Here is a 19,448-nt window from a genome sequence, read left to right on the forward strand (position 1 = left end):
TTTAATATTAGCCAAGTTTATGCAGTGTGCAGTATCAGTTACAAAAATCAGTAAAGTGTATGAGTGTCTGCCTGTGTGCGTGTGTCCATGTGGGCGCTTGTTTTTGTATCGGAGAAATTGTATTTTCAACATCAGCGCAAGAGAAAATGAAAAATAAGCAGCTGTAGTGGCAGCGTTAAATTAAAAAATAACACAAGCTAGCCGCAAAAAATATAGCCAAATGTTTACAAGAAGAATTGACTAGAAATTATTAGTTTGTAGTGATATTCATTAGCTTAAATCTAATATTCATTAGCTTAAATCGATTGATACAATTACATCGATATATTTGCGTAAACCTTCTTGTGAAATAAATTTGTATGCATTTAAAACGCGCGCTCTTCATTTAATACTTTTACAACACTGCTTGCACTTTTTTCAACGAGATGGCAATGATGCTCAGTCACTCGTTCACTCGCTCACCTTCACTCGTCACCAGCTACCAGCCAACTTGTGACGTCACGTTTAATAAACATTAACTGTTTTCGGAACGAACGAATGAAGCATCAGTGCCTTGTGCTGACCATTTTTAATATAATATATTTATATTTAGAAAAATCCATCAAAAATGTTCTCTGTGCTGCTCTCACGTACAATTCTACGCGTAACCTTCTCATTTGATTGCCTTACGAATCAGCTGTGGCAACTGGCCGACAACAACAACAACATGCACAACTTTCTTAAGCGCGTTCGACGAGAGGAAGAGGCACGAACACGAGAAGAGATGTGTTAAAATCAATCCAGAAACTACTTGTTGACAAAGCCAAGCGGCAGCCACCTGAACAACTCTAGCGCTCTGTCCAGCGCTGTTTGCATATTCTAAATATACATACGCACGCATAAAAACTCTACACGTCATCAGACTTTCTGTCGCGGAACGTAAGTTAAAATATACAGCAAGGCAAGCGAACAGTTAGAATATGAATTAAATATTTCAATTTACGCAGAAAATGCGTCAACTAAAAGGCAAGGTAAAGGAAACGCGAAAGCAAAAGAAGGAGCGCAAATTGGAAAACGCACAAATGCAAGCAAAAATTGGAACTGTGGTTCTGCCGGCGCTTGGAGTTATTGCCATGATGGTGAGTAGCACCGGAAAGTGTGGGAGCTTAACATATTTTGTGTGATTTTAAATATTGTACAGATAGTGGCGTTTATTTACCTGAAGACGAGACCTGCAATCTTGGCCTAGAAGAGAAGCCAAAAGGAAACTTGAAGTACCTTAAGCTAGTATAGGCATCAACGATTTTATTATGTACTTGTGCTCGTGTTTAACATTAACCTTATAATTGCGTCCATGTGAAATGTGCAATTTGTTTTTAAATATTACACTATATTGTATAAACACACCAGTTGAATAAATAAACGCGACGAAATTGAGCGGACTAGTTTAGTGTTGTACAACACAAATATTTAGGCAGTCGTGAAGCTGATTGGCGGGTTGTTTGAATTTCTTTAGAAATACATTTTTTTGTATTTGCGTGTATTGGGTTAACACATACATGCCGCGATACACACAGATACAGCATCTAACGAGTTTTTTTTTTGGCCACTTTCTAGCTATTTACACGTTGCTCGTTCGTTGCGCTGAGTAAAAGCTGCCTTCAGCATTTGTCAATAAAAACAAATTCAAAAAAGTGGCTGAGTATAAAATTTCGCGCCAAAAATAAACATTTTCGCATACTGCCAAACAACATTAAGCAGTTAACTAACTTAAAAACACTGCAGTTATTTATCTTTGCTTGTGATTAGATAACACGCATATAAAACCAACAGCAGCACATACATACACACACATACATAAGTAACTAAGTGTGCCAGCTGTTTTCTGTACTCTCTTACTCTCATTTACACACACGCACACACACAGACACGAGCCTACAAACAGCAGCTCGCTCTCACGCGGCGCGTCTCGTTTCGTACGTTTTGACATTTTCTTCAACGCAGTTGTTGTTTTGGTTCTCACACTGGCGCGTGCGGGTGAAAAGAGTGATTTTAATTACTGGACAATGCTTAAGTTTTTGGTAAGTAGCGTGAAATACAAGCGAAAGTTCGTGAAATACGCCGCCGCAATACATTGCAGCACTTTATGGAGTGGCTGCAACTTACACTAACACTTCTATCGCCGTTCTTTTTATGGCGATGATTTAATGCCGTTGTTGTTGTATTGTTTAACATGCGACCAAGAAATGCCAACAACATTTTACGCAAATCATATGCGGCAAACATCAGCTGTAGTAAAGCAATTTCAAAATTATATAAATTGTTTTAAGTATATATACATATGTCTTGCCTTTAGACTGTACTGTGCGTTGTTCTTTTATTACGTTAAGCTGTCCGATTTATCATCCTTGTTCATAGTTCAAAGTCCAGAAAGCAAAGAAAATCTTACTCCTGCAAGTTATTTCGCGACACACTAATCGATAGGGAAAAGGCATCTTTGGATATTTCACTTAGCCCACCTTCAATACACACATATATGTGTGTAAATTCGTTCCAAAAATGTCAGACAGTAACTACCTAAGCATTGCTCCCATTGCCATAAACATATTTGAGTAAATTTTGGGCACGACACATAGGAAAACACATTCAACATAAAAGACTAAAATGAAATTGCTTGGCTTGGGAATGCAACTGTTGAAGCGTGGCCAATCTTCGTGCACGAGCGGCTGCCAAGAGTGTGATGCATTGCCACCATGTCCGCCAAAACCTTTGTGGACAGGCGGGCGCGTGTTGTTGTTCTCAGTGGTCAGCGGCTCTAGCCTTAATCCGTTTGCATCAAATTAATATTTGAAACATTTTTTTATTGCAGCTAACTTTTGGGGCCGGAGTTTACACGGGTCTCTACGTGTCGCAGAACTATGAAGTATGTGTTTAAATCTCATCAAACTGTTGGGCTAAAATTAATCGTTATGCTTTTGCAGGTGCCTCGTGTGGATGATCCCCCCAAACTGGTTGAAAAAATGAATAAAAAAATCCGGGAGCTAATCGACGGAAAAAAGTAACGCCATTTAGAGATTCGTTAATTCATATTCATCAGGCTTAGACCAGGCAGTTTTATTTAACTAACCCAATGTGACTATGAACCACGCACGCTACAAAAAAAAAATTCAAAATAATAAAATGGGGTACAGATTTTACAACTTGGACTGATTATTACAATGTTACAACCAATTCGAAGTGCAAAGTTGCGTAGCCATTGGCAAGTCAAACTTATTTTCAATACATGTCGGAGCGCACAGTATTCAAGACTTTTAACAAGGACATTCTCTGCAAAATTTACAATGAAAAGGACTCTTCAAAATGCCAGTTTAATATAAATTAACGATCTACTCATATCAGAGCGATGACCATTGAAGACGGCACTCATTAACCAAACTAACCATCTTCATTTGTAGAGATAAAAATTTAAAATAAACTGACCATATAAATAACAAATGCATTACACCAACTCTTACATTATTCACAGAACGCCCGTCGAACAAATTGTGCATGATATCAAAAAGGAGGCGAAAAAAGTTTTGGACGACTGAAGAACGTATTTACTTGCAGCTCGAGACGACATACAATATATTTAGTTATTCTGTGTTTAAACAAATTTATCTATGATCCAATAAAGGAAAGTTTAAAGTTACAATCTAGATAAAGGAAACACCTCCTCCATAATATTCTAAACGCGTTTGCGGCTGCACAAATGCCAGCCAGTCGGAGGCGTGCGTGGGCAGAAGGCCCATACTGTGGCACTTATATAGCGCAAGGGCCACATTCGCCAGATTGCCCAGAATATAGATAATGCGCTGACCCGTGCCCTGTGCACCCTCGGCCATTTTTGAAGTGACTTGCGTCGTGAACATAGCCTTAATCGGGCGTATTAACATCATGCCCACCATCATTATTGGAAAAATAGAGATTGAATTACCTGACATGTACATTATGAATAGATTCATTGGTATCTGGAAGAGTTTCAAGGGTAACAGCAGATCTGGCCGAAATGAGAACACCGCTTACCTGTTTCAGTGGTCCCAGGGCCAGGTCCCATGATTTTTTAATTACCAAACGTTGATCACGTACAACTTCCGTTTGATTTACCAGAGCCGTGGGATTGTAGCCAGGCGGAGAAGGCATATCTGCATTTTTGCTACATCATGGAAGAAAAATGGGTTACCTTTGTTGAAATTGCTTATTTTGACACACATACCTAACATTAAAGTCCAGCGCCCACTTGGATTTCTTGGAGTTTTGCTTAGCCGACATTTTAATAGTGTTTTTTATCTAGGTTTAGTTAATTTAATTGAAGAATAACTTATAAATTGGCACCAGCAGCAGAAAAAAATTTATTTTATCGTTATCGGCAATAGCAACTCTGAATGTGCCGGCACTGTGTTGGTAAACGATGACATACTGTTTGGGTTGCCTTCAATTTATTATCGATAACAATCACATAATATACGTTGATTAAACATTTTAATTTTTTGTGTATCAAAAGTGATTCAGCATATTTTTTTTATTTTAATTTTATTTAGAATTACCTTTATAAGTAGTACGTTCCGTTTGTATATGGTTTTTATGTTTTGTTTTTGTTTTTTTTTTTTTTGTTACTTATTTTGCAGGCAAGCGTTGGATTATAAACAAAAATAATTCAAATTGTTTTTTTCTTGTATTTTTTAAGACAATTACAATTACAGTTTTCATTACTCATTATTATTACTTTTATATATATATAAAATTAAAAAGAAATATATATTGATGAGGGAAAGGGCAAAACTAACTTAATAAAGATACATACTTCTGTTGTGGTGGTTGGGTTTTCTTTTTACTCAGTTTTGCATTTAAACATCCAATAATTATATATATATAAATTTAAATCATAGCGTTCTTTTATATGCTGATGCTGTTTTGAAAAGTTTTCTTTTGAGTGTGGTGTTTGCGATTCTTAAACAAGTTTTAATTATGCGCGGCGCGGTTTTGCGGGTGTTTTCAGAAACTGGAAATGCGCAGAACCCAAAGTTCGCTATTTTTCTTCATTGATATTACTTCCCACTTATTTAATGCCGTTGTCTTCTCTTCTTCTTGTTGTTTTTGTTTTTGTATTTGTTGTTGTTGTTGCTTTTGCTGTTGAAGATTTTGCTGCTTTGCTTTTAAAATCAATGTTAGTGTATAATTATTTTGTTGTTGTGGTTGCTGCTGCTGCTGCTGTTGCTCTAGTTGATTTAGCGATTAGCGTTCTTTAGCTGATTGGACAACCAATCAAGACCCTCATAGAGACCGTCGCCGCTGGTTGCACACGTCGCCTGTATATACCAGTTGCGGTTTCTGAGTGAGTGCAAGCCCAACTTGTCGGTGATTTCGGCCGCATTCATTGCATTTGGCAGATCCTAAAAGCAGCAGAGAGAGAACATAATTGAGTATTGAGTATTTAATATATACATTAATTTACGGGAGTGCATTCTTGAGGCTTTGTTATCTCGAAAAACACCTTTTCTTTCTTATCAACGACATCCAACATTTATAGTAAACACGTGCGTTTGTTTAGCTTGCGCAATATGTTATTTTAAATGCTGACGACTTCATTGAATATATTTCAATAAATTTCCAAAAAAAGGTGATTGAATATTAACTAAACTTCGTTGCAAAACAAGTTTTCTATTAACAGTATTTTTCTCTACTCTCACTAAGTATATCATTGATTTCCATACCTGTTTGTTGGCGAATATTAGTAGGACTGCATCTCTGAGCTCGTCCTCGGCCAGCATACGCATCAATTCCTCTCTCGCCTCACCGATACGCTCTCTGTCGTTGCTATCAACGACGAAGATAAGACCCTGCATGGAAGAAAGGAACAGCACGTAGAACATATTAATTGGGGGCAAGGTTAAAGATTAAATCTGATGAGGGTAATCATATGTATATCAGTCCCGTCTTGAAACAAAATTAACTTTGAATAATCATAATTATAATCATTATAAGTTGTTAACATCATCTAAAAGAGGTAGGCCGGCGGCATATCTAATCAAAAGGAACGTTAACGTACTTGTGTATTCTGGAAGTAATGCCTCCACAATGGACGAATTTTGTCTTGGCCGCCCACATCCCACACTGTAAAGCTAATATTCTTGTATTCTACAGTCTCCACATTGAAACCTGGCGATGAAAGAGAAAGCATACAATATGTTGCATTATTTGTATACATTTTGTATTATTATAATTGAGGATTATTACTTACCAATAGTAGGTATCGTTGTAACAATTTCGCCTAATTTGAGTTTGTACAGAATTGTGGTTTTACCAGCGGCATCCAAACCGACCATCAATATTCTCATTTCCTTTTTGCCGAAGAGGCCTTTGAATAGATTCGCAAATACATTTCCCATGTTGCTGCTTGTTGCTTCGTGTCTTTCAATGTGGAGGGGATGTTGTTAAAAACTGTTACACTAGTGTTTCTTCTTGTTTACGGTAATTATAAACAAGTTCAAATCCGAGTTGCAACTGCTGTTAATATGCAACTCCTGTTGGATTTGTGTGCTTGCAACTTGAAGAAACTGCAAAGAATGGAATGTTAGTTTCTTTCACTTAGCTTAATTCGATTAACTGCGGTCTGTGGCATATGGACAAAGCAACCCCCCCATAGACACTTACGATCAATAAAACTGACTTGTATTACAAATGTTATGAGTAATGAAGTTTTAGTCAAACGTTGTTTAGGTTTTGCTCGTTAATTGCAAACTGTTTTGATCACTTTGCATCACACTTAAGCTTAGATTGTTAATGCTGACGTGTGTTGAGCAAACGATGAGTAAACCGGAAGGCCCGCAACGAAATTATGAAATCTACCATTAAAAATGTTAAATCGGAGCCACGAAATTGCCTCAACCGAGCAAGAAAGTGTAGAAATGGCAATAAACGCTTTTACCAACAAGTTCATTGACAACGCCAAGTGGAAGATGTTGGCTTCAAAATAGAAACAAAGAAAAGAACTGATGTTAAAGGGCGATTGTCAAAATAAAACAACAACTTTGATTTGACACTGGCGAGTTTGCTGCCGACGCAGACGCTCGGTTGACGCTGACGTCGCGGCAGCTGATAAGATATTGATTTTTTTATTGTATTGTATTATTGGTTTGTTGGTGTGCGTGCAGCGGCGGCTACTTTAGTCGGGGAAAACGTGTACGGACAGAGCGCGCAAATGCTTGAGGTGAGAAACTTTCGATTTATCAGTGCAAATGCTAGCAGAATGACTCGACCGACCATTGCCCAGCGTCGTCGCTCCAAATCTGTGGTGAGTCAGCAGCAGCGGCTACTACATATTGCCTATGTTGTGTTGTGTGTGTAACACACACACACGCATATACACATGTGCTTCAACATGCAATTCAATTGAAAGTTTTATTGACTTCACATAGAAATAGACAGCAGGCAATGGCAATAGCAGCAACAACAGCAACAATTAGGCAGCACGGGATGCGCTAGTGTTGCCCATCAAAACGAAATGCGCAAATAATAACTGAACACGCTATCGAAAATACATTTACGTTTTGTTTGGTTGCATTTGATGCCAAAAAGCTCGATTGTGCAGAAAACTCTATGTCGCAAAAAATATGTGTAAGAAAATGAAATCTACACGTAGCAACTTTTATATGCCGCCGCAGCAGCAACACCCTGCAACGCACACACAGTCACAATTCATAAACACACATACGCACATGAGAGTTTAGGGTTGCCTTACGATTAGTGTGCGTGTTAAATTGTAGTCATTTAGACCGAGCTTTAACACACGACAATCACACAGACAGTTTTTGTTGCCATTAAAACTAGCGCAATTTCTTAAAACTTTTTAGTTTCCTTTGTTTGCCTGGCAAATTAATACACTGGTGGTCCACGAACACATTCGACAGCCCTATCCATTTATATGTGTGTGTATGTGGCTGCCTTTGTATGAGTACCAAGAAATGATGACGGCGACGTATGCTTTTTTTTCATTTGCTTTTGTCGAACAGCGGCAGCCTTGTTTTGTTAATTTTTAGGCGAAACATTTGTTTGGTTTGCACTTAGGACATTGCCTCAGCATTACGCTTTGATTAATTGCACTTTGCACTCATTATTTACCGTTTTCTTTGCAGCTTTTTATAAATTTCCCTCTGATTAAATTTTCTGCTGCTAAACCGACTGCGAAGAAGAATGTACAAATTGGTGATGACAGAAATGGTACGATACCGCCAATCGATTCCAATTGAGCGTGACTATCGATTACTAACATTTTAAGAACGAATTTAAAGAGTGAGCATTATATAATTGATAATTGCCACTAGAATTTCAAGAAAAGCGTTATTTAAATAATCAATTAGTTTTCATAGTTGCTAAGTATTAGGTATTTATATCCCGGACGATAGTTCGTTTTCAAGCATTCGATTACCACTCCCATCGCCAGTTCCACACGTCATATGCATGTGTGCGTGTTAAAATTTCTACACCAATACACCAACATCACCCACATTGCTGCGGCAGCATTTTCAATAGCAAAAGATAAAAATGCTACCAGCTTTCTATTAAAATATGCCATTGAGCAACATCACCACCTTAAACTTGATTGAAAATCCATACGCACCAAATAATTGTATCAAATGCACGCCAATTTGAGCAGAAATTTTAGAAATTTCTACTTGGAAATGTCTAAAAATCACAGAGCGAAATAAAACTTGACCGAGAATACACTTGCCTTTGAAAAAACTGCAAATTCACCAACGTTGAAAATGAACTCAACGCTGAGCGTGGCTGTATGCTAGAGCAGCAGCACTATAATATACGGTGGTGAGTATTTCATATGGCACTCATATGCTGCCACGTCTTGTCCACAAGCGAGGCCGGTGTGTTGAATTTAGAGATGATAGGCGACCGTGACTGCACGTCGGATATTTCAATCGATTGATAAAATGTTTTATCCCAAGACTCCATTTTATGGCAAGGTACTGCTGGAAAACGAAATTCTGAAAGTGAATGTGAGTCAACAAATAAAATAATGAAATTGTGTTGCGGGCAAGGGCAAACAATTTATCATCAAATGTCAACATGCTGGCTATAAGAAGCAGACAACCACGATTCGATACTTTGATAACTCTTTTGTGTTTAGTGGGGTAACATTGGCATCAATAATGTTGAGGTTCGCAACACTGTTTTTCAAATTTTATATTACTTTGTTAATAACAATAATAATAATGGGTCTTTGTTCAGAGTGCGGCATTGCCGAAGTTGTTACCATGGCTTTGCAAGGCGCCACGCATTACAACCTATCGCATCAACACTCTTCGCATCAGCGTAGCGGACTACAAAGAGAAACTGGAGGCCAAATTACGCGCGCTTTACGGATCGCAAGCGCCCCGAGTGTATGGGCTACGCGAACTGCCCGAAATGCTATGCATTGCACCGTTGGACACACCAGCTGATATTAATTACGATGACTGCCGCAAGGAGGTTATTGTGGACACAAGTTGCGGCGCTGCGTTATTGCGTGGCGCACACATATATGCGCCCGGCGTTTTGGCCATGGAAACAGGCACACAACTCGAAGAGCTTGTCAATGTGTATGCGGATTTGCCAGGCAAATGCAAACGCGGCACTGCCACGCGTTACGACTGCACTGATAAGATCTTTCTGGGCGTGGGCCAAGTACTAATGCAACGCCATCAGCTGTACAATAACAAAGAGCAGCCACCCACGGGAATTGCCGTACGCATGCAATCAAATGTGTGTGGAGTGCCTACATTGGGCGATCTGAGCGATGCGAATGCATTGCTCCAAAACTTACCCTCTATGGTGTGTGTAAGGGTGTTGGCACCACAGCCTGGCGAACGCATTCTGGACATGTGTGCTGCGCCGGGCAACAAAACAACGCATATAGCTGAGCTCATGGGCGATGTGGGTCATATTATTGCCCTGGACAACTCTGCCAGTCGCGTGCGTGCCATGCAAACGAAGCTGGGCAACTACGGCTGCATTCAGGCGCATCAATTTGATGCCACCAAATCCTGGGACGAACACAGTGCCATAGACTCAACAGCTCCGCCCTTTGCTTCGAGCAGCTTTGATCGCATACTGTTAGACGCACCCTGCAGCGGTCTGGGCAATCGTCCGCAGCTCTGTTGCAGCATCAAGCAAACCAAGGTGCTTCAATCCTATCCGCATATTCAGCGCAGCCTGCTGGCACAGGCAGTGCCACTTTTGCGTCCCGGCGGCGTGCTAGTGTACAGCACTTGCACCATCACCGAGGCAGAATGCGAGCAGCTGGTTTCCTGGGCGCTGCGCAAATTTCCACAGCTGCAGCTGGTGGATGCGACACCGAAGCTTGGTGCACCTGGCCTGCCGCTGCCGGAGCTGGACGCTGCTCAATGTAAACTGTTACAGCGCTTTGGGTCAAGTAATGAAAATCGTGTCCAGAACTTGGACACAGTAGGATTTTTCATAGCAAAGTTTCAGAAGTCGTTATGAGCTGCAAATATATTTATATATATTAATTGTTTAAGATAGCCGTTAATACCTGTCGAAAAAGGTGTATTTGTATAAATAAAAATAATTTAATTATTTTTCATTTTATATACACTTAATTTAAACTTGAAACTTATTAAATATAATATGCAAATAGCCCCAAGCAAAGAAAGAAAAAAAGACATTTTCTCGTCATACACAAAGGAAAATCTGTATTAATTTAAAATTTGTATCCAAAGTCCGCTGAAATTGCATGAATTTCTTGTTTTATTTTAATTTAAATTGCAGTTTATATATTTGTTTATATTTTACAACTATGCATCTTGTTAAGTTTTTGTGGCATATCTCTCTTCTTTTTTAAAAGTAATGAATAAAAGCATTGTTGTTGTTTGCTTTTAGTTCATTCAATTTTAAAAAATACTTAAATAATGTACAATACATAATAATAATAATAATCATATCATAATATTACAATTACAAGTTCTAAGTCTAAATTGTATGTTGTTTTGCTCGTTCTGTGTGTATGTGTGTGTGTTTGTTGTATGTGGGCGTGTGTGTGTTTTGTTACGTGTTGCAAATTCTAAGGTTTTGCTGAGTTTTCTAAATGTTTAACTGTTCTTCAAAATGCAACAGCTGCATTTAGTTGTTGCCTAGAATAAAGAATTGCATAATGAATTACATTAAGTTATTTAAATTAGAATAGTTTTTTGTTTGCTTGATTTCTCTCTTCTTTCTTTTTTTATGTATATTGTTTTAATTAGTACAAGTACAAGTTAGTTTGTAGGTAAGTTTTCTAATGCATAATTGCTGCCGTTGCTTAATGTTAAATCTAACGCTCTGAATCCCGGATAGATTTACTGACTGCTAGCAAATTGATGAAAACTATACAATCTTAAAACTTTGCATAGTTTTTTTTTTCTTTAATCATATACTAATATATAAAACAGATCCCCCAAGTCGAATAATTACTTTAGTGAAGAACTTTCCACTTACTGCAAAGTACTCTATTTGTTTGCATTGACATTCGGATGTTAAAATTTGAATAGATCGAATCGAAATGCTAAAAGATACGTTTCGAGCAAAGGGCGGGGGAATGCGAATGCTCAAAAGTGCGATATGATTGGGAGAATGGGAACAGCGCTACGGGATGCTGATGCAGGTTAATGCTCAATGTTTAAACTTTAAGCGGCTTCCTTTCTTCTTCTGGCGTATCTTTACAACAACGGCCCGTGCTCTATCATAATAATGCTTATGAACTACATATATGCTATATTTTTCTGTTTTTTTTTTTTTTTTTTTTTTTTTTTTTTTTTTTTTTTTTTGTATTTATTTACGTCGGGATATTTAGCGTCTTGAACTGATCCTCCTGCATTTCAGTCATCATGAAGGTGCCATCCTGCAGCAACAAAACAACGCGACGCGTGCCACCTGAATATGAAATCAATGAAAAGTGTAAGTTAACAACATCAATCGAATCGCTTTAATTTATTTTCAATTTTGGATACGGCCGCTTACCCGGGGATGGCAGATCGGCTTGCACCACTTCGGCGGGTATTTGTGCCTCGGTGCCGTCGCTGTCCGATGTTGTGATGTGAATTTGCGCCGTGTGCGGTGTGCTGCCCGCTGGCGCCGCCTCCTGTTGCTGCTGCTGTTGCTGCTGCAATACCGCAGCCTGATGCTGAGCCAGTTCCTCCTCCGTCATGCTGACAAGTATGTGCTCACCATCCGCATTGGCATCGCTTTGCTGGCCAACGGCAGCGACAGCCTCGGCGACAGCATTGTCTAACGTGAGCACATCCTGATCCTCACCCTCGGCGGCAGCCACATAGGCAAACTGCTGTTCGCCGTCGGGGCCCTGGGTGACGAGTATTGTCTGGCCTTCGGCGTTCTTGCCGGCAACCTGGTAGACGGTGCCATCCTCGCCGCGTACCAGCAACGCGGAGCCATCCTCATTGGTGAGCACCTGCTGATCACCACCGAGCAGCGCCTGTGCGGCAGCCTCTAGCTGTTCGCGCTGCTGTTCCTGCTGTTGTTCCTGCTCCATTTGCAGCTGCGTCTCCTCCTGCCCAATTAGTTTGCCAGTGATGGGGCATAGTTGCGCCTGATGCTGCTGCAGCTCCTCCTGTTCCACTTCCATTTCGATTTGCATGGGCTGTGCCTTAGCTGCCGCCGCATTCACCGTGCGTTGCCTCAGCGGGGTCAGCTGTTGCACTTTCTGGATCTGCACCTGCTGCTGCTGTTGCTGCAAAGCTTGCGCTTGTTGTTGCCGCTGTTGGCGCACCTGCGCCGCACGCTGTGCTAGCAGATCCTCGCGAGTCATCACTTTGCGTGTCACCTTGAGATCCCCAGACTTCGATAGCTGCAAAATCTTTTGCTCTGGCGTTACAGCCTTGGCTCCGGCTACTTGTCGCTGCTGTGGCGTATTGGCTCGCGTGACCAGCATGCGTGCTCCGGCTCGGGCGGGCATTGGCGTCTGACGCAGTGGATTGGGGGCGCTGCTGCCCACGGGCCGACGTTGCAGTGAAGCCGCCTGTCCGGGTGTACGCAATAAATGCGTTCGCTGGCCAACGGTCACCGGTGAATTGTTGCCGGACGCTCGAGCAACAGCCATGCGCTTGGCAGGCGGCGCAATGCCTGCTGAGGAGATGGCGGCCGGACTCATCTTTGGAGCTGCTGGCGAAATTGCGCTGCTTTCCGATTGTTCTATGCGAAAGATGCCGCTGTTGTTGCTGGCCATTTCAGTGCGGGATAAATAACGCACCGGGCACTCGAGTTTCTGACGTTTCTGAACATTGATAAGCGATCGATATATATTAAATCAGATTGAATAGTTATTTTCGGAGTGACTCGCATATAGAGTCACAATAATGTTGTTGACAAAATATCTTTGAAAGGTGAGTTGAAAAGGTTATTTTTACAAGAACCGATCCATTCGGTTTTACTAAGATTATCTACTACAATGATGCTATTTGAATGGAACAGACAAACGGCTATCGCAAGCAAGCATGGACTCGACTCGGATGTTGATGCTGACCAGAAGTCATTTATACCCGCTGCTAGCAGCAAGGCAGGGGTATAACATCATCACGATAGCGATACAATATTTACAAGGAAATAAAATATATGTATGTACATCGGCATGTCATTTGTACGCACTTCACACACATATATATATACTTATATATACATCGTTGTTTCATCGATCACTATTATGATTACTTACTGTTTGTATAGTATTGGGCATTTCGGGTTTTCTGAACATGCCGGTACTTGTGCTGTCCTCCGTGTAGATGATTTCACCCATTTTTGCATCCTTTTCGCTAAATATGGACCCAGACGAGGAGTTGCCATTGATGCGAGCCGGCGTTGTTGGCATTTTGGGCTTATTCAGCTGCACGGAGCTGCCGCCGTTTTTTAATCGCTTTACTGTGTGCGACGGTATTAAATCCTCTTCGAGATCTTCCAGCTCCATTGATTCATTGGAGGCATTGAGACCAGCACCCTCGGCACTGGAATCTGTGTGATTCAGTTTGCGTTTAATGGCCGTTGGTGCCGTGGCAGCCGTGGACCATTCCTGTTCCGTAGCCGACTCATCTTCGTTAGCTGAAGAGGGTGATGTAGAGCCCTCGCCTGCGCCACTCTCGTTCACCCATTGCTTGAACTGATCCATAGCTTTGGTCTTGGATGTGCGCGACGGACGGGATGCGCCAACGCCCGACGAATTGGGTGATATTGCCGATGATTCTGGACTGTGTGGAGCAGAGTCCATTTTGCCACCAGCCTGCGACGCCTGCTGTTTGTCTTGCTGCGGTTTTTCCTGTTGCATGCGCTTCAGTGCATCCAGACTCTTCTCGCGCTTTAGCTTTTGGCGAGCCAGTTGCTTCTCAAACATCTGCAGGAAGTAGGGCACACGCTCTAAATTGGCCATCACCTCCCAGGTGTTCTCATTGTGCGAACGATCGATCCACTTCACCAAATACTCATGCGTCTTGCGGCGTGGATTAAAGCGTTTCGCTACAATACTCTCCACTGCCTCCTCAGTGCGTTGCTCGGTTTTTGGGTCGACGCGTGTGGCAATGCGATTGCTATTCTTAACAACGCCAGTGATTGTGGTTTGCGCCGAGGCGCCGGGCGGTGTGGGCGTGCCGGGTTTTGACTTGGGCCGCTCATTTTCCGTATCCTTCAGCTGTGAAGCAACTGTCGGCAATTTGCCAGCGGGAGATTCTGCATATGCAGAAGAATAGTGTTACATTTGGCAGAAACAATAAATAATAGAATATCAATCAGTTTTTTTTTAGATCTTACTTCTCGTGGGTGAAACACTGGAGGACGTGTTATTACTATTTGCAGTGCTGTTGTTGTTGTTATTGTTGTTCGGATTTACAACGGTTTTGGTGATGCGTACAGGCATATCTTGAAGCTGGCCATGTCCGATTTTGCCAAACGACTGTATTGTCCTACCGGCAACAATCCAAGGCTCGCGCACGCTCTCGTCTAGCTTGACCCAATTCTGATAGAGTGCCCAGGAATTTGAAGAGTTGCTCTCCTTCCGTGTGTGCAGCTGTGTGGCCTTCCAAAGCGTAAATGCCCAGATTGTGGGCTTTGTATCCAGCGATTCCTTTAAACTCGAATTTTCTTTTTCGCAGGCATCGTCCTCCTTATGCGACTGAAATTCCTCGACAAAGTTAAAGGCGCGCAGACAGCGTCCGCAAACAAGCACATCCATATTGGCTAATTCCTCTTGGGCAACTAAATGGGGAGTATAAAGGTTTAAATTTCGTTCCCTTTTCCTTTTTTTTTATGTTTTTCCATTGAGTGTTGACCACTTGCCTCTTATTATATTTGCGTGTTTGCCAATTTCCGTCGGTGCAATCTCCTGTGCCAACATTATACACAACACCAACGTAGTAACTAAAAAATGTACAATTTGAATATTTTTGTGTCACAATTTAAAAACAAATAAAAACCGTAGAAAATACGCGCACAAACACACACACGCACATGCGAGCAAAAAAAAAAAAAGTACAGTGCCGTGGTGTGTTTATGAAACGAAGTGGCAACATTAACAACTGACAACAAAGTGTGGTGGGTTTAAGCCGTATGTAATGGCTGCAGAGAATACAGCGCCTTGGCAGAAAAACGAGCACAAAGCGTGATGACCAAAAATGCAACGAACGCCCGCACAAAGGTACACACACAAAACATAGCAAACCGGGCGCGAAAAATGCAACAGCTAAACATAAGCTCAGAATATATGATACACATTTATGGATCTTTATACATGTAGCTACATAATAGCAAACTCCTTTATTTTATTCTTATCTTTAACTAGCCGCCATTTTTAGTTAAATAAGCCGCACATTGCATTTTCAATTGCATAGAACAAACTAATAGAATGAATACATCCACACACACACACACTAAGCTCAGCTCAACAATTTTAATGTTTTATAGATGATTTAAAACATAATAATCTGTTCGCTAGAAACATTTGAAACGAAATTTGCCATGTATGGACGCTTTTTTGCAAATTTATGTATGCATTTTTCACGTTTTCTCTTCGCTATTTTTTTCTCTTTTGTACTACACACCTTCATATACAGATGTGTTATGGAAAATTATAGAGAGCAACTAGTTTGTTTTTAACAACTAATTTTAATTTAACTGTTTTTATTCTCCAACTCGCGCAACGCTGTTCACAATTGCACGCGCGCCAACTCTGAATGCCAAAAAAGTTTGTACAACTGAGCGAAGTGGCCAGTTCTGTTTTAGGGGTATGGCTAGGATGACACTTGCGTGCGCTACATTATATATGCGTATATGCAAACCTCAAAGAAAGTTTGCAGTTGCTGGACCAGCACTGATTTAATTTGATAAGTTATATTATTCACTTAAATTTGACACGTTTAAAACTTGTTATGTGTCAGATTCTTACAATTTAAGAGACTTTAATATTTGAAGTGTGTCGTATATGCTCAAACAACTGTGTAGCGCCGTTTTCCGTTCGTCCGCGTTTTGTAGCACTTTGTAAGCCAATCACATGGAGTGGTGTGTTTGCGCTGTCAGTGTGGCAGCACTGGTCATTTGACAGTAATTGAAATAAATTGATTTTAATGAACTTAAATATTTTTTTGTACACTTTTTCTTCACTATTAATACTATTTATAATTTTATCTCTTAAATTTTCAATTACTAACCAACATTTAAACTTAGTTTCAAATGTAATGGCAACTCTACATACTTCAGCTGCTAGATTTGTTTACTTTCTGTTGTGTACACACTTTTGTAGTTGCCGGTGCGTGCCGACAAATTTTGTTTAACTTTGTATTTATTGAACTAGCTTTACATATTAAAGCAACAAATATGGCTGACGATGAGCAAGATGATCAAAAAGAGTATCGCTGGGAAACCGGCTATGAGAAGACTTGGTAAGCCATCTTGAATATTATCGTGGCTTTTGTTGTTTTTGCTATTACCCCCAACTTGTACCACAGGGAAGCCATCAAGGAGGATGACGATGGGCTGCTGGACGGTGCCATTGCCGAGATTATACAAAAGGCCAAACGCAAGCGACAGGCGGATAAGATTAAACAAAATCGCCTGGGAATGATGCGGCACATGTTCATTGTCTTAGATTGCTCCGAGTCGATGAGCGTACCTGATCTGAAGCCTACGCGCTTATTATGCACACTCAAATTGCTGGAGATCTTCATTGAAGAGTTCTTCGATCAGAATCCCATCAGCCAGTTGGGTATTATAGCACTAAAGGCAAAGCGCGCCGAGAAAGTAACCGAGCTAACGGGCACTTCGCGTGTACATCTCAAGGCGCTGGCTGGGTAAGTAGATATATCTGCCGTTCTGCTAAGCAAATACACGGGATTCCTTGATTTTAATGCCGTCTTGCAGCTTGGCTAATGTGTCGCTGACCAGCGAACCCTCACTGCAAAATGGCTTGGACCTGGCGCTAAAGACACTCAAAGTGGTGCCATCTCATGCCTCGCGCGAGATAGTCATAATCATGGGCTCGCTGACTACCTGTGATCCCGTGGATATCAATCAAACTATAGACGAGTTGAAAAGGGAGCGCATACGCTGCTCGGTTATATCGCTATCAGCTGAAATTCATATCTGTCGCTATTTGACACAACAAACAATGGGCACATTCGGTGCCGTGATGGATGATGCTCATTATCGTGATCAGCTGCTGGCGCAGGTGGATCCACCGCCAGCTGCCAAGACACAGGACAATTCGCTTATACGCATGGGCTTTCCGCACAGCAAGAATGAGGTAGAGGGCAAGGATGCTCCGCTATCCATGTGCATGTGCCACATTGAGAATCTCGATGAGCCCAGCGAGCTGTCCACCACCGGCCATCACTGTCCCCAGTGCAACAGCAAGTACTGTGAGCTGCCCGTGGAATGCCAGTGTTGTGGCCTCACGCTGGTCTCTGCACCGCATCTGGCACGCTCCTATCATCATCTGTTTCCAGTGCCCAACTTTGAAGAGCTGCCATTTGAGTCGGTGCCGCCGGCAGCGCCTGACTGTGGCAGCCTGCGCAAGTGCTATGGCTGCATTAAAGTGCTTAACGCGCAGACTGACAAAAGCGTCTTCAAGTGCGGCTACTGCAACCAATTTTTCTGCATCGATTGTGATATATTCATACATGAGACGCTGCATGCCTGCGTTGGCTGCAATACCATTCCAGGCGTCGCCGGCTTAGTCTATCAAAAGCAGGGCGGCAAATCAGCCGCCGGCACCCATCAGCAGCAGCCTCAGCCACAACCATCCACCTCCAAGCAGCGCAGTCAGTTCAATATGTAATCTTGGCCCTCTAGCATGCAGCATTCTGCATGGGAGCTTATTGCGGACACATTTGCATTCAACTGGCGGCTGTCAGCTGTCGGGGTTGGACGCAATTCATGTTTACAAAAAAATAATTATATGTAGATTAAATTATTTTAAGACCTAAAGTTGCATTTACTTTGCATACAAGTTGTTGCTACCAAGTTTTTTATTTTATTTATGTATGAAATAAAAAAAAATTATGAGTAACAAAATATTACCCGATCCCCAATTGAGAGCGAGTAAAAAAAATAAGTTTTTTTTATAGAGGAACAAATTTTTGAAATACTCAAAACACATGCAAAAAAGAAACTTTAGAATGACTCTTGAAAATCGCATAGAAAGGCGATATCAGAGCGATAAGCCAGTTAGAGAGTAAGAGATAAAGGAACCTTTATGCTCAAGCATATTTACTCTCTTATGTCCATTTTTTTTGTTTTTTAAGTGCAAATGAAAAATAGGGAAAAGGTACATTAGTCAATTGTGTCATGAAAGTCGTAAAGACGTGCTATCCGTACTTAAGAAGGAAAAGTTATGTCAAAAGTGAAACAATTATATTTATCAGTAACTTTCTTTAATTTTGTAAACTCGAAGAACGCAAGTTCTTATGAATTTAATAAAAAACAAATGTTTTGTGATCCATTTTAAAAGTTTCCCATTTAGTGAGATTTCTATTTTACTTTGATGAGAGAAAATATTATGTAAATATAAGTAGTACGTGCATCTCCTACATACAACTTTTTCCCTAACTAACTTATAATTTTCAGGGCTTTTCCTCTTTCATATGTGTTAAATGCCAAATATTTTCAATTATTTGCAGAGTATTTCAGTTACGACCTGTTTCAATACTTTTATTACATTTTACTATAACTACTTAATTATGAAAAGTTTTTTGTTTATATTTTTTGTTCAGTTTTTCTTTTTTTTGTTTGCGTTTGTGAATGATTGTTGCCATTGTTGTAGCTGTAATTTTTGTTGTCGTTCACAGTTAATTCTTGTCATTTTTTTCTATGTATTCAGCTATTGAACTTGGTGAATCTGTTAATTGCGGCTCGCACGAGTTCAACGCCAACGTTCGCCGCACTCGGTCGCG

At 40.9% G+C, this 19,448-nt stretch overlaps 7 protein-coding genes across 10 annotated transcripts; 4 read left to right on the forward strand and 3 right to left on the reverse strand.

The window, feature by feature from the left end:
• The first annotated feature begins 663 nt into the window (after positions 1–663).
• LOC115771462 (single-pass membrane and coiled-coil domain-containing protein 4 homolog) lies at positions 664–1,421 on the forward strand. The gene is made up of 3 exons (XM_030717180.1): positions 664–918; positions 987–1,118; positions 1,181–1,421. Exons 2-3 carry the CDS (start codon positions 990–992, stop codon positions 1,226–1,228), a joined length of 177 nt encoding a protein of 58 aa, XP_030573040.1. The 5' UTR covers positions 664–918; positions 987–989; the 3' UTR covers positions 1,229–1,421.
• A 218-nt stretch (positions 1,422–1,639) lies between these two features.
• LOC115771461 lies at positions 1,640–3,677 on the forward strand. 2 transcript variants are annotated; one of them, XM_030717179.1, is made up of 4 exons: positions 1,640–2,060; positions 2,849–2,902; positions 2,961–3,037; positions 3,506–3,677. In XM_030717179.1, the coding sequence occupies exons 1-4, from the start codon at positions 2,046–2,048 to the stop codon at positions 3,567–3,569; spliced, it is 210 nt and encodes a 69-aa protein (XP_030573039.1). In that variant the 5' UTR covers positions 1,640–2,045; the 3' UTR covers positions 3,570–3,677. The 2 variants fall into 2 exon arrangements, with proteins under 2 accessions (XP_030573039.1, XP_030573038.1); XM_030717178.1 differs by lacking the exon at positions 1,640–2,060 and adding an exon at positions 2,559–2,784.
• On the reverse strand, positions 3,655–4,394 carry LOC115771460 (ER membrane protein complex subunit 4). The gene is made up of 3 exons (XM_030717176.1): positions 4,235–4,394; positions 4,045–4,174; positions 3,655–3,989 (listed from the first exon to the last, which is right to left on the reverse strand). Exons 1-3 carry the CDS (start codon positions 4,288–4,290, stop codon positions 3,675–3,677), a joined length of 501 nt encoding a protein of 166 aa, XP_030573036.1. The 5' UTR covers positions 4,291–4,394; the 3' UTR covers positions 3,655–3,674.
• A 776-nt stretch (positions 4,395–5,170) lies between these two features.
• Positions 5,171–8,735, reverse strand: LOC115771459 (ADP-ribosylation factor 1). Of its 2 annotated transcripts, none has more exons than XM_030717174.1 (5): positions 8,639–8,735; positions 6,260–6,575; positions 6,068–6,177; positions 5,733–5,858; positions 5,171–5,411 (listed from the first exon to the last, which is right to left on the reverse strand). In XM_030717174.1, the coding sequence occupies exons 2-5, from the start codon at positions 6,405–6,407 to the stop codon at positions 5,247–5,249; spliced, it is 549 nt and encodes a 182-aa protein (XP_030573034.1). In that variant the 5' UTR covers positions 6,408–6,575; positions 8,639–8,735; the 3' UTR covers positions 5,171–5,246. The 2 variants fall into 2 exon arrangements, with proteins under 2 accessions (XP_030573034.1, XP_030573035.1); XM_030717175.1 differs by lacking the exon at positions 8,639–8,735 and adding an exon at positions 8,140–8,218.
• Positions 8,736–8,749: 14 nt separating this feature from the next.
• LOC115771457 (putative methyltransferase NSUN6) lies at positions 8,750–10,592 on the forward strand. The gene is made up of 2 exons (XM_030717173.1): positions 8,750–9,029; positions 9,262–10,592. Exons 1-2 carry the CDS (start codon positions 8,964–8,966, stop codon positions 10,513–10,515), a joined length of 1,320 nt encoding a protein of 439 aa, XP_030573033.1. The 5' UTR covers positions 8,750–8,963; the 3' UTR covers positions 10,516–10,592.
• Positions 10,593–10,917: 325 nt separating this feature from the next.
• On the reverse strand, positions 10,918–16,223 carry LOC115771455 (polyglutamine-repeat protein pqn-41). Its single transcript, XM_030717170.1, has 6 exons — positions 16,104–16,223; positions 15,343–15,423; positions 14,818–15,261; positions 13,736–14,736; positions 12,028–13,297; positions 10,918–11,940 (listed from the first exon to the last, which is right to left on the reverse strand). The coding sequence occupies exons 2-6, from the start codon at positions 15,398–15,400 to the stop codon at positions 11,843–11,845; spliced, it is 2,871 nt and encodes a 956-aa protein (XP_030573030.1). The 5' UTR covers positions 15,401–15,423; positions 16,104–16,223; the 3' UTR covers positions 10,918–11,842.
• Positions 15,605–18,522, forward strand: LOC115771456 (general transcription factor IIH subunit 2). Of its 2 annotated transcripts, XM_030717172.1 has the most exons (4): positions 15,605–15,700; positions 16,853–16,940; positions 17,007–17,348; positions 17,419–18,522. In XM_030717172.1, exons 2-4 carry the CDS (start codon positions 16,876–16,878, stop codon positions 18,332–18,334), a joined length of 1,323 nt encoding a protein of 440 aa, XP_030573032.1. In that variant the 5' UTR covers positions 15,605–15,700; positions 16,853–16,875; the 3' UTR covers positions 18,335–18,522. The 2 variants fall into 2 exon arrangements, with proteins under 2 accessions (XP_030573032.1, XP_030573031.1); XM_030717171.1 differs by lacking the exon at positions 15,605–15,700 and having other exon boundaries at positions 16,715–16,940.
• Positions 18,523–19,448: the final 926 nt, after the last annotated feature.

This window comes from Drosophila novamexicana, unplaced genomic scaffold (genome assembly GCF_003285875.2).
Source record: "Drosophila novamexicana strain 15010-1031.04,08,12 unplaced genomic scaffold, DnovRS2.1 tig00000072-arrow-arrow-pilon, whole genome shotgun sequence".
NCBI classification, from domain to species: Eukaryota; Metazoa; Arthropoda; class Insecta; order Diptera; family Drosophilidae; genus Drosophila; species Drosophila novamexicana.

What these genes read in the sequence shown, in the direction of transcription:
- LOC115771462 (XM_030717180.1), top strand. Translation starts at nt 990, where the DNA reads ATGCGTCAACTAAAAGGCAAGGTAAAGGAAACGCGAAAGCAAAAGAAG. An exon ending in TTGGAGTTATTGCCATGATG is followed by an intron (nt 1,119 to 1,180) that starts GTGAGTAGCACC and finishes AATATTGTACAG; the next exon opens with ATAGTGGCGTTTATTTACCT.
- LOC115771461 (XM_030717178.1), top strand. Translation starts at nt 2,644, where the DNA reads ATGAAATTGCTTGGCTTGGGAATGCAACTGTTGAAGCGTGGCCAATCT. An exon ending in ACGTGTCGCAGAACTATGAA is followed by an intron (nt 2,903 to 2,960) that starts GTATGTGTTTAA and finishes ATGCTTTTGCAG; the next exon opens with GTGCCTCGTGTGGATGATCC. An exon ending in GAGCTAATCGACGGAAAAAA is followed by an intron (nt 3,038 to 3,505) that starts GTAACGCCATTT and finishes CATTATTCACAG; the next exon opens with AACGCCCGTCGAACAAATTG.
- LOC115771460 (XM_030717176.1), bottom strand. Translation starts at nt 4,290, where the DNA reads ATGTCGGCTAAGCAAAACTCCAAGAAATCCAAGTGGGCGCTGGACTTT. An exon ending in GCGCTGGACTTTAATGTTAG is followed by an intron (nt 4,175 to 4,234) that starts GTATGTGTGTCA and finishes TCCATGATGTAG; the next exon opens with CAAAAATGCAGATATGCCTT. An exon ending in CCCTGGGACCACTGAAACAG is followed by an intron (nt 3,990 to 4,044) that starts GTAAGCGGTGTT and finishes AAACTCTTCCAG; the next exon opens with ATACCAATGAATCTATTCAT.
- LOC115771459 (XM_030717174.1), bottom strand. Translation starts at nt 6,407, where the DNA reads ATGGGAAATGTATTTGCGAATCTATTCAAAGGCCTCTTCGGCAAAAAG. An exon ending in ATTACTTCCAGAATACACAA is followed by an intron (nt 5,859 to 6,067) that starts GTACGTTAACGT and finishes TCTTCCATGCAG; the next exon opens with GGTCTTATCTTCGTCGTTGA. An exon ending in TAATATTCGCCAACAAACAG is followed by an intron (nt 5,412 to 5,732) that starts GTATGGAAATCA and finishes TGCTGCTTTTAG; the next exon opens with GATCTGCCAAATGCAATGAA.
- LOC115771457 (XM_030717173.1), top strand. Translation starts at nt 8,964, where the DNA reads ATGTTTTATCCCAAGACTCCATTTTATGGCAAGGTACTGCTGGAAAAC. An exon ending in ACGAAATTCTGAAAGTGAAT is followed by an intron (nt 9,030 to 9,261) that starts GTGAGTCAACAA and finishes GTCTTTGTTCAG; the next exon opens with AGTGCGGCATTGCCGAAGTT.
- LOC115771455 (XM_030717170.1), bottom strand. Translation starts at nt 15,400, where the DNA reads ATGTTGGCACAGGAGATTGCACCGACGGAAATTGGCAAACACGCAAAT. An exon ending in CAGTGTTTCACCCACGAGAA is followed by an intron (nt 14,737 to 14,817) that starts GTAAGATCTAAA and finishes CTGCATATGCAG; the next exon opens with AATCTCCCGCTGGCAAATTG. An exon ending in TGCCCAATACTATACAAACA is followed by an intron (nt 13,298 to 13,735) that starts GTAAGTAATCAT and finishes ATCAATGTTCAG; the next exon opens with AAACGTCAGAAACTCGAGTG.
- LOC115771456 (XM_030717172.1), top strand. Translation starts at nt 16,876, where the DNA reads ATGGCTGACGATGAGCAAGATGATCAAAAAGAGTATCGCTGGGAAACC. An exon ending in ACCGGCTATGAGAAGACTTG is followed by an intron (nt 16,941 to 17,006) that starts GTAAGCCATCTT and finishes CTTGTACCACAG; the next exon opens with GGAAGCCATCAAGGAGGATG. An exon ending in CATCTCAAGGCGCTGGCTGG is followed by an intron (nt 17,349 to 17,418) that starts GTAAGTAGATAT and finishes GCCGTCTTGCAG; the next exon opens with CTTGGCTAATGTGTCGCTGA.